Genomic DNA, 16,216 nt, shown 5'->3' with positions numbered 1-16,216 from the left:
ACATTTAGATATTTCAGTGTAGTATAGCATCAAAATCAGAAAAGAGAAAGGCTCCTTTGTGTTGATGAGATGAGAGCTTGTTTGTCACAAATTGGACTTAATATAAGTGAGATTACCTAGCAAAAGCAAGCTCAGGCCTGTCATTGAGTTTCTATACATACTTAAGGTACATATGGTAAAGGCTCATTAATAATTCTATGTTGGACCTGATTCAGGTTCTTATGCAGCTGCATTGTTTTATATTTTTGGGGGTTACATGATCATATTATAAAATAGTTGTGTTCTGTTATAAATCAAGCGCTGCGAGGAGTTGTTTGTGCAGGGCACTCTTTAGCGAAACAGCAGTGTTGAGATGATAGGAAATCTCTGGCAAAGGCATTGAAACCTAGGAAAATGCATCACAGGCTGAGACTGAGGAACCCATAGCGGTCAAGGGTTCGGAAGCTGAAAACCTGCAGTTCTTTGAAGAGGGCGATTGTGATGATGATGACACTAAGGATCTTGATGTTATAATGGTGAAAAGGTGGAATGTGTTCAGCTTGGAACCACAGTGGTACCTCGGGTTACAAACACCTCAGGTTACAAACACTTCGGGTTACAGACTCTGCTAACCAGGAAATAGTACCTTGGGTTAAGAACTTTACCTCAGGATGAGAACAGAAATCTCATGGCGGTGGCAGCAGGAGGCCCCATTAGCTAAATTGGTACCTCAGGTTAAGGACGGTTTCAGGTTAAGAACGGACCTCCGGAACAAATTAAGTATATAACCAGAGGTACCACTGTATCTCGAATGGCCTAGTAGCCGAACAAATTGGCTCCCGAAAACTGCAAACCTGGAATAATAATAATTTCCAATGTATTTTTGATAAGTAAAATAAATTCAATGTGGCATGAGCAAATGTTTATTCTGTTCAGCTTGGAAAAGAGGAGACTGAGAGGAGATGTGATAGCTCATTTTCTCCTGCTCTGGAACGTAGGACTCAAAGCAATTGATTCAAGTTACAAGGAAGGAGATTCAAACTAAACATATGGAAAAACTATTTGACATTAAGAGCTGTTCAGCTGTGGAACAATCTCCCTCAGCAGCATGTGGACTTGGAGGTTTTTATTTTTATGTATAATATTTACTGGCATTTTTATTTTTTAAAAAACCCACCATACAGTTTTTACATTTCTTATCATCACCTATATTTTGACTCTCTCAAGTCATTGAGTTCTCTCCATCCCTCAAACCTGACTTTCTAACTTCAGTTTGTAGTTTCACCTGCATTTCTCATTTCCCCTATCTACAGCAGTACCTCAGGCTACTGGTTACATACTGTCAGGGGATCAGGATCAGGAGCAATGGGGAGAGAGGAATTGGAGAGCGAAGGGGAAGAATCCGAGGGCAGCGTAGGGAAGTATGACAGTGGCCCGAGAGATTCCATGAGCTTCTCCAGCGAATCAGAAGATTCCCAGAAGGGGGCGCCGATGGTCAGGGCAAGGGGGGTCCCAGGGGGGACGCACCAGAAACAAGGAGCCAGAGGGGAACCCCAAAGCAGCAGTGGAGGATCGGGACCAGTTTCCCCACCAGAGCGTAGTGGGGGGGAAGAGTCACATGTGTCAGGGCCAGCGTCTCCTCCAGAGAGGGAGTCAGGGCTGACCACGCCTCCGTCGGAGAGTGGAGGAATGGAAGGGAGGTCAGTTGCAGCTAGCCCCCCCGAAGGGGGAAGCAGTGACAGCAGCAGTGAAACGGTCAGGAGGAAAGCTGCTGGCTGGGTGCGCACGCCGAGTTCAAATGTGCAGGCGCGCGGGACAGCAGGAGACCCGGATGGGGAACCAGCTCCTAAAGCCCGCCGGAGGGAGGAAGAAGGCTCAGGGGAATCCGCGTCAGAGGAGGCTAGAAAGGGCGAGACCCCGGCGGGCAGGCGGACCCAGAGGAGGAAAGAGCAGCGGAAAAGGTGGAGCAAGGCTAGAATCTTAAATTGGTGTCAAGGGGGAGGAGACTCAGACGGAGCATCAGCGGTCTAACGGTTGAGACGTAGAGCTGCGCGCTGCGGCTTTGGAAGTGAAACTGAACTTCAATAAAGACTTTTGTACTTAACAACGAAGCAGCGTTGGTCCTTTGTGAGCTGGGACCTAGGGTAGCTCTGACACATACGCTTCAGGTTACAGACTCCGCTAACCCAGAAATAGTACCTCGGGTTAAGAACTTTGCTTCAGGATGAGAACAGAAATCATGCTCCGGCAGCACGGTGGCAGTGGGAGGCCCCATTAGCTAAAGTGGTGCTTCAGGTTAAGAACAGTTTCAGGTTAAGAACAGACCTCTGGAACGAATTAAGTACTTAACCCGAGGTACCACTGTACCTTTCTTTTTATTTTCATAACCCTTATAATTGTAAATATTCTTCTCCTTTTGACTAGCAAACCTTTAAATCAGTCCTGTTAGTGTTGTTAAATGTTTACAATGTTCTTTCAAATACATAATAAAATTGCTCCAGTCTTTTTCAAACCGTTGGTCTCGCTGGTCTTGAACCTTCCCTGACAATTGACTTGGAGGTTTTTAAGCAGAGGTTGGATGTCCACCTATCATGGATGCTTTGACGGAGATTCCTGCATTGCAGGGGCTGGTTTGGATGACTCTTGGGGTCCCTTCCAACTCTCCAATTCTATCATTCCATGATTCTAAGTAGACTTGTTCCCAGCGCCTAACTGAATAATGTGATCTGTGATTCAATACGTGTGAAAACAGTAGTGATGCCCTTCAGCTGAGGGACCTGATCCTGTTGTTGAGGAGCAGGGGAAGCAGTGTCATTTTTCTGGGAAGGAGCAGATGAAGTTCCTTCCTCCACCAGGAATAGCTCTTGCTGGGAAGGAGGAGGTGTGGTGTGTTTCTGCTGAAGGACTTGTTATTGCTGGGATACAGTAGATGACGTGCCTTTCCACACAGGGACTTGTTGACTTGAAAAAGGTTATCCTGCAGGTAAATCTTGGGATGGTGTCCAAGACAAATAAATTGCCTAGGATGAGTTAAGAGAAAAGGAGCCTGGACGGTTCAAATGCTGACAGTTGCAGGAAATACCTGTTGGCAGCATTTCCCCCTCAGGCGCGCAAATGTGTGTTTCAGCATCTTTTTGGCACGGCAACACTATAAGTAGAGAGAACCTCCTTGTTCCATCCAAACTCCACTTCCTTCTGCCTTAGAGTGCCTTCCCTTTGGCAGAGATCTCAGAGGAAACTGCAGCCATGAGGTTCCTTTCCCTGAGCTTTGCTCTGGTCTTCATCCTCTTCCACGTTGTTGCAGGTAAGAGGGAAGCTCAAACTCGGGGGGTGGGGGGGGGACCTGTAGTGCATGCAGAAGGTCTCAGGTTCAATCCCTCTGCCAGAAATCTGGGAAACTGCTTTGTAGCTCAGACCAATCCATCTATTTTGGTTTCTCTGACTTCAGCATTGAGATCTGTTCACCACATTTTTGCACCAGTTTGTAATTTTGTGGGAGGAAAACCCTTGTGAATATCAGGGGAGGATACAAAAGGGAAATTATTTCTGAGGTTTAGAACAGCTGTAATTCTGACTGACAGGTTCTGAAACCTTCAGAAAAATGGAATGAAGGCTGACATAGAGGCCAACTATCTGGGTCTTTGAGTACTTTATCTGCTAATTTTTCTCCCCTTCCATTAAAGGTAAAGGTGAGGTGCAGTCGCAGATGACTCTGGGGTTGCAGCGCTCATCTCGCTTTACTGGCCGATGGAGCCGGCGTACAGCTTCCGGTTCATGTTGCCAGCGTGACTAAGCCGCTTCTGGCAAACCAGAGCAGTGCACAGAAACACCATTCACCATATTTTTCGCACTATAGGACGCACCGGACCATAGTAGGGGGAGAACAGGAAAAAAATAATTCTCCTCTCTCTGCTTAGTGCCCCTTCAGCGAAGCTGCAGGAGAAACGGTGCCCCTTCCATTTCTCCTTCCACTTCGCTGAAGGGGTGCTGCGTAGCTCTCCCTCTCTGCTGAAGCCAGAAGAGCCTTGCTCTCCCGGCTTCAGCAAAAGGAACCCGAAGCCTTTGGTGCGCATCACAAGGTCCCGCTGCGCCCCAAAGGCTTCAGGGATAGCCACCTGCTGGGCTTGCATGTCCTCTTCCTTTTTTGCTCCATTGTTCCATTACATCATAATGATAAAAATAATAACGATAAAAATTTCATTATTTGGACCCCACTCACCTTACTGGGTTGCCACAGCCACTCTGGGTGGCTTCCAGCATATACAGAAACATATTGAAGCAGCAACACCTCTTAACTGCTGCCAGAACCCTCTTCCAAAATCCGGGGAAGAAATGAGAACAACAACCATGAGGGAATGAATAACTAAAATTTGGTCCATACATGGTGAGAATAAGAGAGGACAGACAACAAGTTTTTGGGGAACTTCCATTCCTCACTACTATGAGCTGAATAAAGAGCATGAAATCCACACTCAACTCCGAGTATATTTCACTAGCGACAAAGGTGGGATCCCACTGAGCTGACCACCACACACAGCACAAAACTTTTTTTCCAGATTTGATGAATTAAACAAAAGTTGTTGAGCTTTTTTTTAGGATTGACATTGATGAGCAACTCCGGAGTTGTTGAACTTTTATTATGCTGCCATGGAGGATGGAATAAATTGATCAGCAGGCTGGGTTAGGCCCCTGAAACAGACTTTGGACATGCCTGGGTTATACTCATTGGGTTTTAGGTGCCAAATATGGTGGCCATTTTCTCACAAAGAAGCTTGTCTGGCTAGTTCAACAATGAAATCCTCCATTATATTTTTACCCTTGTTGAATCCAGGATTTAGAAGGGACTTGGGCACCATGCACACTAACTCCTCCAAACTCACAACAATATATCTGTATCTGAAGAAGTGTGCGTGCACACAAAAGCTTATACCCAGAACAAACTTAGATGGTCTCTAAGGTGCTATTTCAACTGTGTCAGACCAACATGGCCACCTGCCTGAACAATATAAATGACCATGATGGAACCTGGAGTGTGCCTCAGTCTGTGGCCTGAACGTTGATGCTGTCGCAAAAGTCAATTATTCAAATTCAGTTTTATTATGATACACTTCTTCACCATTTTGGCAGCCAGATAGGATACGTAGCTCTGTTATACCCAGTCACACTAGTTCAGAATTGTCTACACTGAGAGGAAGCAGTTCTCCAGGGATTCTGGCAGGGGGAAAACCCAGCACTTTGCGGAAAGGCCTGGGATTGAAGCAGTGGCGGAGCTTCATGCTCCAGTACCGGGGGGCAGAGAGCAGGTGGGGGCGGGGCTGGCACATGTCATGGGGGCATGGGACACTGCCCGCAGGGGTGTGACAACGTGGAAGACGATGAAGACCAAAGCAAAGCTCAGGTAAAGGAACCTCATGGCTGCAGTTTCCTCTGAGATCTCTGCCAAAGGGAAGACGCTCTAAGGCAGAAGGACGTCAAGTTTGGATGGAACAAGGAGGTTCTCTTTACTTATAGTGCTGCCGTGCCAAAGAGATGTTGAAACATACCTTTGGGGAAAGCTGCAATCTTTCCAGCAACTGTCAGCATTTGATCCCTCCAGGCCCTTGTCTCTTAACTCATCGTAGAACATTTATTTATCTTTATATTTATTTACCCGCAGAACCACCTTTCTCATATATTCACAATCTGTCCTGTGCTCCAGGCTCTGCTGTTTTATTTCCATAACAATTAACATGAATTTATTTCCATAACAATTAACATGTAATCTCATGAAAGCTGCTGCCAACTTCACAGCACCTAAATGGAAAGGAAGTGGAATGTCCCTTAAGAGCTTTGCTGTAATGCAGTTTGAAGCAACCTCTTTTGATTGGACGGTTCAGTTCGACTGCAATTGCAATACCTACCAAGAAGGAAACTTTTCAGTGTGCTTTTCTTCTGATCTGCTCAGTTTTAGATGCATTTTGCTTAATATGCTTGTTTTTGTGATGCACAAGGTTTTATGTACACTTTCCCTGTTATGCAGTTGTTGTTTTTTTAAAAATAAGATAGTGATTTTACTCCATCCTCCATAAGAAGATTTCACCATCACCAAAATCTTGCCAAACCTGACCCTCCGTTCCAAGGCTCTGAATGGAAGGAAATCCCTAACGCTCCACAATCATTGCCTTACAAAACATCTGGGGGACACCAAGCTGTCAAAGGCTGCTTGATCAAGTCCAAGGAAAGGTCATCCTTTCCTTCTAACCCAAGAACATCCTCACAGCCTAACCCGTTCTTCATAAAAGAGGTTAGTGAAATAAACTCGGAGTCAAGAGTGGATTTCATGCTCTTCAGCTCATATTGGTGAGGAGGAATCAAAGTTCCCCAAGAATGTCTGCTTTATATACATTATTTACACAATGGGTCCCAAATGATTGGCTAATTCCGGGATTTACCTGTAGGCCAATCAGGTTGCGGACTCACTTCCACCTGGAGCTGGATTGGGTGGCTCCTGCATAAATAAAATTCTTATTCTTATTCTTATTATATTACTGCTCCTGGGATCTGATCTGAACATCTCCCAAGGCTAAATTTACAGGTTGTTTATGGAAGGGGAGAAAAATTAGCAGATAAAGTACTCAAAGACCCATATAGTTGGCCTCTATTTCATCCTTCATCCCATTTTTCTGAAGGTTTCCCTTTGCTTTCAAAACCTGTCAGTCAGAATTACAGCTGTTCCGAGCCTCAGAAATAATTTCCCATTTGTGTCCTCCCCTGATATTCACAAGGGTTTTCCTCCCACAAAATTACAAACTGGTGCAAAAATGTGGTGAACAGATCTCAATGCTGAAGTCAGAGAAACCAAAATAGATGGATTGGTCTGAGCTACAAAGCAGTTTCCCAGATTTCTGGCAGAGGGATTGAACCTGAGACCTTCTGCATGCACTACCGATCCCCCCCCCACCCCCGAGTTTGAGCTTCCCTCTTACCTGCAACAACGTGGAAGAGGATGAAGACCAGAGCAAAGCTCAGGGAAAGGAACCTCATGGCTGCAGTTTCCTCTGAGATCTCTGCCAAAGGGAAGGCACTCTAAGGCAGAAGGAAGTGGAGTTTGGATGGAACAAGGAGGTTCTCTCTACTTATAGTGTTGCCGTGCCAAAAAGATGCTGAAACACACATTTGAGCATCTGAGTGGGAAATGCTGCAAGCAGGTATTTCCTGCAACTGTCAGCATTTGAACCGTCCAGGCTCCTTTTCTCTTAACTCATCCTAGGCAATTTATTTGTCTTGGACACCATCCCAAGATTTACCTGCAGGATAACCTTTTTCAAGTCAACAAGTCCCTGTGTGGAAAGGCACGTCATCTACTGTATCCCAGCAATAACAAGTCCTTCAGCAGAAACACACCACACCTCCTCCTTCCCAGCAAGAGCTATTCCTGGTGGAGGAAGGAACTTCATCTGCTCCTTCCCAGAAAAATGACATTGCTTCCCTTGCTCCTCAACAACAGGATCAGGTCCCTCAGCTGAAGGGCATCACTACTGTTTTCACATGTATTGAATCACAGATCACATTATTCAGTTAGATGCTGGGAACAAGTCTTCTTAGAATCATAGAATGATAGAATTGGAGAGTTGGAAGGGACCCCAAGAGTCATCCACACCAGCCCCTGCAATGCAGGAATCTCCGCCACAGCATCCATGATAGGTGGACATCCAACCTCTGCTTAAAAACCTCCAAGTCTATTGTCAGGGAAGGTTCGAGACCAGCGAGACCAACGGTTTGAAAAAGACTGGAGCAATTTTATTATGTATTTGAAAGAAAATTGTAAACATCTGATCACACTAACAGGTCCCTTTCTGATACAAAGACCAAAAATAGTTTTGAAATAAGAGTGGGAAGGGGGAAAATTATCTTTGGTTGTTGAGCAGATGTAAAAGCCTTCCCGGTCCCACCGAAAGAGGCGGTTATTAAACAGCTTCTTAAAAAAACCATCTTTAGATGCGGCCACAATGGCCAACTATCGCCCAGTCTCAAATCTTCCATTCTTGGGCAAGGTGATTGAGCGAGTGGTTGCTGAACAACTCCAGGCACGTCTGGAAGAAGCGGACCATTTGGATCCCTTCCAGTCGGGATTCAGGCCTCATCATGGGACTGAAACTGTCTTGGTCACACTGGTCTATGATCTCCGGTGGGCTAGGAAAGGCCAGAGTGCAGCAGCCCAGCATAGTTTCCCAGCAACGCAGACCATCTGTTCCTGGCCCTCCTGTGACACAGGGGGAAGACTCTGTACAAGTTGAGCCAAAGTGTTTGTAACCCAAGGTGTTTGTAACCCGAGGTACCACTGTACAAGGCGTTACTCATGATGCTACTTTTTCTCCTGGTTGCAAGCAAAAGACATTCCACCATTTCACCATCAAAACATCAAGATCTTTAGTGTCATCGTCATCATCGTCGTCACAATTGCCCTCTTCAAAGAACCGCAGGCGTTCAGTTTCCGAACCCTTGACCTCTATGGGCTCCTCAGTCTCAGTCTCAGCCTGAGCCTGCACCTGTGATGCACCATCCTAGGTTCCAATGCCTCTGCTGGAGATTTCCCATCATCTCAACACTGCTGTTTCACTAAAGAGTGCTCTGCACAAACAACTCCTTGCAGCGCCTGATTTATAACAGAACACAACTACTTTATAATATTGTCATGGAACCCTCAGAAAATATAAAACAATGCAGCTGCATAAGAACCTGAATCAGGTCCAACATAGAATTATTAATGAGCCTTTACCATATGTACCTTAAGTATGTATATAGAAACTCAATGAGAGGCATGAGCTTGCTTTTGCTAGGTAATCTCGCTTATATTAAGTCCAATTTGCGACAAACAAGCTCTCATCTCATCAACACAAAGGAGCCTTTCTCTTTTCTGATTTTGATGCTATACTACACAGAAATGTCTAAAAGTTTCTTTGTTTGTACTTGAATCTCACAGACACACAATCCATCCTTTCCTGACACACCAGTGTGGCACCCCACTTCCTTTGAGAACCACTGATATAGATGTTAAATGGCAAAGGGGGCAGAATTTGTTGCTCACCTTGTGATCTACTGTGAAGTTAAAGGTGGCAGGGAAAAGGTGAGAATATATGATGGGAAGAGAGAATTCCTGCCACATCTTCCAGTCCCTAAAACCCACTGCTCCACAAACCCATCAGAAGAGCCATTCAGTTCTGTAGCTCCCATCCTAGGTGATTCTTTGATGCAAGCAGTGCAGGAAAGATGGAGCTCCTAATGGACCGCTCCACCAGACTGTCTCTTGGGGAGAGACAGAAAGTAGGGCTCATGGCATCTGCTTTTGCTGGAGGCCAAGCTGAATCAGGCACCTCCTAGACCTGAACTGGGCCAGCGGGCCATGATTGTCTAGAAACTGGTAAGGAGTTCATGTTTTTGTTTTCCTCTTCCATTCCTGTCCTTTTTCGCTTGTGTGCCATCTTGTATTTGTGCCTCTCAATTTTTTTGCCCAAGTGCAATACTTTACATTTCTCCAGAGCCAGTGTGGTGTAGTGGTTAAGAGCGGTAGTCTCGTAATCTGAGGAACCGGGTTCGCGCCTCCGCTCCTCCACGTGCAGCTGCTGGGTGACCTTGGGCTAGTCACACTTCTTTGAAGTCTCTCAGCCCCACTCACCTCACAGAGTGTTTGTTGTGGGGGAGGAAGGGAAAGGAGAATGTTAGCCGCTTTGAGACTCCTGAAGGGGAGTGAAAGGTGGGATATCAAATCCAAACTCCTAGAATCATAGAATCATAGAGTTGGAAGAGACCACAAGGGCCATCGAGTCCAACCCCCTGCCAAGCAGGAAACACCATCAGAGCACTCCTGACATATGGTTGTCAAGCCTCTGCTTAAAGACCTCCAAAGAAGGAGACTCCACCACACTCCTTGGCAGCAAATTCCACTGTCGAACAGCTCTTACTGTCAGGAAGTTCTTCCTAATGTTTAGGTGGAATCTTCTTTCTTGTAGTTTGGATCCATTGCTCCGTGTCCGCTTCTCTGGAGCAGCAGAAAACAACCTTTCTCCCTCCTCTATGTGACATCCTTTTATATATTTGAACATGGCTATCATATCACCCCTTAACCTCCTCTTCTCCAGGCTAAACATGCCCAGCTCCCTTAGCCGTTCCTCATAAGGCATCGTTTCCAGGCCTTTGACCATTTTGGTTGCCCTCCTCTGGACACGTTCCAGTTTGTCAATGTCCTTCTTGAACTGTGGTGCCCAGAACTGGACACAGTACTCCAGGTGAGGTCTGACCAGAGCAGAATACAGTGGCACTATTACTTCCCTTGATCTAGATGCTATACTCCTATTGATGCAGCCCAGAATTGCATTGGCTTTTTTAGCTGCCGCGTCACACTGTTGGCTCATGTCAAGTTTGTGGTCAACCAAGACTCCTAGATCCTTTTCACATGTAGTGCTCTCAAGCCAGGTGTCACCCATCTTGTATTTGTGCCTCTCATTTTTTTTGCCCAAGTGCAATACTTTACATTTCTCCCTGTTAAAATTCATCCTGTTTGTTTTGGCCCAGTTCTCTAATCTGTCAAGGTCGTTTTGAAGTGTGATCCTGTCCTCTGGGGTGTTAGCCACCCCTCCCAGTTTGGTGTCATCTGCAAATTTGATCAGGATGCCCTTGAGTCCATCATCCAAGTCGTTGATAAAGATGTTGAATAAGACCGGGCCCAAGACAGAACCCTGTGGCACCCCACTAGTCACTCTCCTCCAGGATGAGGGGGAACCATTGATGAGCACCCTTTGGGTTCGGTCATTCAGCCAGTTACAAATCCACTGAGTGGTAGCATAGTCAAGACCGCATTTTACCAGCTTCTTTACAAGAATATCATGGGGCACCTTGTCAAATGCCTTGCTGAAATCAAGGTAGGCTACATCCACTGCGTTCCCTTCATCTACCAGGCTTGTAATTCTGTCAAAAAACGAGATCAGGTTAGTCTGACATGACTTATTTTTCAGAAATCCATGCTGACTATTGGTGATCACAGCATTCCTTTCTAGGTGCTCACAGACTGTTTGCTTAATGATCTGCTCCAGAGTCTTCCCTGGTATTGATGTCAGACTGACTGGGCGGTAATTATTTGGGTCCTCTCTTTCCCCCTTTTTGAAAATAGGGACAACATTTGCCCTCCTCCAGTCTGCCGGGACTTCGCCTGTTCTCCAGGAATTCTCAAAGATGACTGCCAGTGGTTCTGAAATCACATCTGCCAGTTCTTTTAATACTCTTGGATGCAGTTCATCTGGCCCTGGAGACTTGAATACATCTAGACTAGCCAAGTATTCTTGTACTATCTCCTTAGTTATTCTGGGCTGTGTTTCCTCTGCTGAATCATTTGCTCCAAATTCTTCAGGTCGGGCATTGTTTTCTTTATCGGAGAAGACTGAGGCAAAGAAGGCATTGAGGAGTTCAGCCCTTTCTGTGTCCCCTGTTTGCATTTCACCATCTTCTCCTCTGAGTGACCCCACTGTTTCTTTGTTCTTCCTTTTGCTACGAACATACCCATAAAAGCCTTTTTTGTTGCTTTTAACCTCTCTAGCAAGCCTGAGTTCATTCTGTGCTTTAGCTTTTCTGACTTTGTGTCTACACGTGCTGGCTATTTGTTTGAATTCCTCTTTGGTGGTTTCCCCCCTTTTCCATTTTTTGTACACATCCTTTTTTAATCTTAACTCAGTTAAAAGTTCTTTAGATAGCCACCCTGGCTTCTTTAGGTACCTTCCGTGTTTCCGTCTCATTGGTATTGCCTGAAGTTGTGCTTTTACTATCTCCCTCTTAACAAACTCCCAGCCATCATGAACTCCCTTTCCTTTTAGTATTACTGTCCATGGGATCTCACCAAGCACTTCCCTAAGTTTTATGAAGTCGGCTTTCTTAAAGTCGAGAAATTGAGTCCTAGTATGCTTGGCTGCTCCTTTCCGCTGTATAGTAAACTTCAGAAGAGCATGATCACTCGCGCCTAATGATCCTTCCACTTCTACCCCACTAACCAGGTCATCAACATTGGTTAGGACCAGATCTAAAATGGCTGTTCCTCTTGTTGCTTCTCCCACTTTCTGGACAATGAAGTTGTCTGCAAGGCCAGTGAGGAATCTGTTTGACCTTATGCTCTTGGCTGAGTTTGACATCCAACAAATATCCGGGTAATTGAAGTCCCCCATTACTACTATCTCCCTTCCTTTTGCATGCTTGGCCATCTGTTCCAGGAAGGCATCATCTATGTCCTCCGTTTGGCTTGGGGATCTATAGTAAACTCCCACAATGAGGTCACTGTTATTCTTCTCTCCCTTAATTTTGACCCAAATGCTCTCACTTTGGCTTTGAGGTTCTAAATCTTGGATCTCTTCACAGGTATACACATCCCTGACATATAACGCCACTCCTCCTCCTTTCTTGTCTGGTCTGTTTCTCTGAAATAGATTGTATCCCTCCATTATTACATTCCAATCGTGGGACTTATCCCACCAGGTTTCAGTGATTCCTATTATGTCATATTTAGTTTGCTGTACCAAGAGCTCAAGCTCATCTTGTTTATTTCCCATACTTTGCGCATTAGTGTACAGACATTGAAGTCCATTAATCATTCCCCCGTGTCTCTTATTTAAGGATTTTTTCCTCCCACCACTAGGTCTGCGTGCTGTTTGCTCCATTCGGTCTATGACATTTGGATGATCATCTTCATCAATTGATAGACTCCTACCTACAGGAGCACTGTCTCCCTCCCCCACATTAGTCAGTTTAAAGCCCTCCTGATGAGGTTTCTGAGATTTTTTGCAAAAACATTCCTCCCAACCGTTGTGAGGTGCAGCCCATCGCTTGCCAGAAGTCCATCTTCAAGAAACTGCATTCCGTGATCTAAGAATCCAAACCGTTCCTGTTTACACCATTTGCGAAGCCAGTTGTTCACTTCCACTATTTTTCCCTCTCTCCCTGGGCCACGTCGTTCAACTGGGAGGACAGATGAGATGACAATTTGTGCATTTAATTGCTTCAGTTTCCTGCCCAGAGCCTCGTAATCTCTTTTGATCTTCTGGAGGCTATTGCTTGCAGTGTCATTGGTTCCCACATGAACCAAGAGGAAGGGGTATTTGTCAGTGGGTTTTATGATTCCTTGCAGTCGTTCAGTTACATCTTGGATCTTAGCCCCGGGGAGACAGCACACTTCCCGAGACATCTTGTCAGGCCCACAGATCACTGCTTCTGTTCCCCTCAGTAGGGAATCCCCTATCACCACTACACGCCTCCTCTTAGGTCTGGTCGGGGTTCTTCCGTGAGCTGTCCGTTCCAAGGTCGCCTGCACATTCCCTGAGGACTGCCTTTGCTGCTCGTCTTCATATACCTGATCGACTGTAATGAGGGAGAGATCCTCAAATGGAGTCTGCTCTTCGTCTTCCATGCTAGGGGAAAGGACCTCAAAGCGATTGCGTATTTCTAAACAATCAGAGCGAACCTTGGGCCTCCTACTTCTTTGAGTCACGTTTCTCCATATATCTGGCTCCTGTGTTGGTGAACTAGCCTCCTTCTCAGGGGAGTCCCCTGTCTCCTCCTTGGTGGAGACGGTGTGCTCTGTTGCTTCCAAGAAGAGCTCCAGCTCTCTAATTCTTTGGAGCGTAGCTACACGTTCCTCCAGTTGCTGGACTTTGTCTTTTAAGAGGGCAATCAACATGCAATTGCTGCAGGTAAAGCTGCCTGCAACCTTTGGCAAGATGGCAAACATTGCGCAGGAACCACAGGCGAATGCAGCTGTTCCCTCACCCTCCATCTTGAGAACGTGTCGTTGGGGGTGACTACAGCGGTCCTCCATCATAAAAAGCGTGAAGACAGGACAAATAAATCCCCCCAAATAAACCTATATCTCCCCCAACAAACGTTTGAGACTAGCTCCCCTAAATCTAAAAGATGGATCAAACTGAGAAAGCAGCTAATCAGCCACAAGAAACTCACACAAGAAAACCCTTTTTGTTCCTTCTTCAGCTGCTGCCCTACAAGCTCTGACAAGCTCCTCCCACAGCTAATCACCTACCTCAACAGAAGCCCTGCCCCCTCTGACCTTTGCACAGAGAAAGCAGCTAATCAGCCACAAGAAACTCACACAAGAAAACCCTTTTTGTTCCTTCTTCAGCTGCTGCCCTACAAGCTCAGGTCGGGCATTGTTTTCCTCTTCTTCTTCTTCTTCTTCTTCTTCTTCTTCTTCTTCTTCTTCTTCTTCTTCTTCTTCTTCTGTTAAAATTCATCTTGTTTGTTTTTGCCCAGTTCTCTAATCTGTCAAGGTCGTTTTGAAGTGTGATCCTGTCCTCTGGGGTGTTAGTCACCCCTCCCAGTTTGGTGTCATCTGCAAATTTGATCAGGATGCCCTTGAGTCCATCATCCAAGTCGTTGATAAAGATGTTGAATAAGACCGGGCTCAAGACAGAACCCTGTGGCACCCCACTAGTCACTCTTCTCCAGGATGAAGAGGAACCATTGATGAGCACCCTTTGGGTTCGGTCAGTCAGCCAGTTACAAATCCACTGAGTGGTAGCATAGTCAAGACCGCATTTTACCAGCATTTTATTCTTTACAAGAATATCATGGGGCACCTTGTCAAATGCCTTGCTGAAATCAAATGCCTTGAAATCAAGGTAGGCTACATCCACTGCGTTCCCTTCATCTACCAGGGTTGTAATTCTGTCAAAAAACGAGATCAGGTTAGTCTGACATGACTTATTTTTCAGAAATCCATGCTGACTATTGGTGATCACAGCATTCCTTTCTAGGTGCTCACAGACTGTTTGCTTAATGATCTGCTCCAGAATCTTCCCTGGTATTGATGTCAGACTGACTGGGCGGTAATTATTTGGGTCCTCTCTTTCCCCCTTTTTGAAAATAGGGACAACATTTGCCCTCCTCCAGTCTGCCGGGACTTCGCCTGTTCTCCAGGAATTCTCAAAGATGACTGCCAGTGGTTCTGAGATCACATCTGCCAGTTCTTTTAATACTCTTGGATGCAGTTCATCTGGCCCTGGAGACTTGAATACATCTAGACTAGCCAAGTATTCTTGTACTATCTCCTTAGTTATTCTGGGCTGTGTTTCCTCTGCTGAATCATTTGCTCCAAATTCTTCAGGTCGGGCATTGTTTTCTTTATCGGAGAAGACTGAGGCAAAGAAGGCATTGAGGAGTTCAGCCCTTTCTGTGTCCCCTGTTTGCATTTCACCATCTTCTCCTCTGAGTGACCCCACTGTTTCTTTGTTCTTCCTTTTGCTACGAACATACCCATAAAAGCCTTTTTTGTTGCTTTTAACCTCTCTAGCAAGCCTGAGTTCATTCTGTGCTTTAGCTTTTCTGACTTTGTGTCTACATGTGCTGGCTATTTGTTTGAATTCCTCTTTGGTGGTTTCCCCCCTTTTCCATTTTTTGTACACATCCTTTTTTAATCTTAACTCACAAGCCAGGTTACATGGTGGTCATTTATATTGCTGGGAGTTTAGAGGATTTAGTGTGCATGATCCCCAAGTCCTTTGTAATTCCAGAGGGCCTGGATATAGGAAGAGTAATAATCTGATGAAGGATTCCACTGTAGACCTACCCCAGCAAGTTTCTTTGTTAAAGAATGCCCACAGTTGCCACCTCAGGATCCCATGAGTACAGCCAATGAAGAGATGGTGCCCCCTGGGCAAATGGGTGGGCCTTACTCCCTTCTCACCTGGCTGGGAGCCGAGAAAGACTATAGCCAGCACAGTTGGGTGTGAGCTGAGGAAGACACAATGGCAACACTACTGGGGAGATTACAGAAAATATCATTCTCAGCGAGGGAACAAATGGCAAGGTATTTCTGAAGCTCAGAACAGCTGTAATTTTGATGTTGAAAGGAATGTTGAAATGCAGAGTTAATATGCCCTGTTGAACACAGATGTTGAAAGCAAAGGGGAAACTTCAGTAGAATGGAAGGAAGGCTGACTTAGTGGCCAGTTATGTGGGTCTGTGGGTGCATTATCTGCTCATTTTCTCCCCTTCCATTAGCAACCTGTAAAATTTAGGTTTGACAGCTGTTCTGAAAAGATCCCAGGAGCAGTAATCATCATCATCATCATTTTATGATTTATATGCCACCCAAGTGGCTGGGTGCAGCTAAGTGCCAGCCCCCTTACAAGGTTCAGGAATCAGCTGGAGTGTTTGCAGAGAAGGAGGACCAATCTGACCCTTGCTAATGTTGGCCAATGAAATAGTA

The 16,216-nt window shown here is 45.6% G+C and overlaps 3 protein-coding genes across 8 annotated transcripts in view; 2 read left to right on the top strand and 1 right to left on the bottom strand.

Annotated features, from left to right (window-relative positions):
* The window catches only part of LOC310758750 (uncharacterized protein), a 135,211-nt gene extending 127,960 nt beyond the window's left edge, over window positions 1-7,251 (bottom strand). For all 5 annotated transcript variants that reach the window (XM_083605680.1, XM_083605677.1, XM_083605676.1 and 2 more), the window contains exon 1: window positions 6,945-7,251. In XM_083605680.1, coding sequence (XP_083461806.1) covers window positions 6,945-7,002 — 58 coding nt within the window. In that variant the 5' untranslated portion in view covers window positions 7,003-7,251. The remainder of the gene's footprint in view (window positions 1-6,944) is intronic.
* Window positions 1-16,216, top strand: part of LOC310758748 (uncharacterized protein) — a 299,601-nt gene that overhangs the window by 127,640 nt on the left and 155,745 nt on the right. The window lies entirely within an intron of this gene.
* The window catches only part of LOC310758746 (uncharacterized protein), a 63,791-nt gene that overhangs the window by 43,744 nt on the left and 3,831 nt on the right, over window positions 1-16,216 (top strand). Inside the window, exon 1 of one of the 2 annotated variants that reach the window (XM_083605666.1) lies at window positions 2,981-3,283. The exons of the other annotated variant lie outside the window; for it this stretch is intronic. Coding sequence (XP_083461792.1) covers window positions 3,226-3,283 — 58 coding nt within the window. The 5' untranslated portion in view covers window positions 2,981-3,225. Of the gene's footprint in view, window positions 1-2,980; window positions 3,284-16,216 lie in introns of those variants that run through there. 2 annotated transcript variants of the gene reach the window in all.

This window comes from Podarcis filfolensis, assembly GCF_964270895.1.
Source record: "Podarcis filfolensis genome assembly, chromosome: 3".
Classification (NCBI taxonomy): Eukaryota; Metazoa; Chordata; class Lepidosauria; order Squamata; family Lacertidae; genus Podarcis; species Podarcis filfolensis.
Note: the sequence above shows the minus strand (reverse complement) of the source record. Positions and strands in the feature narration are given on the sequence as shown.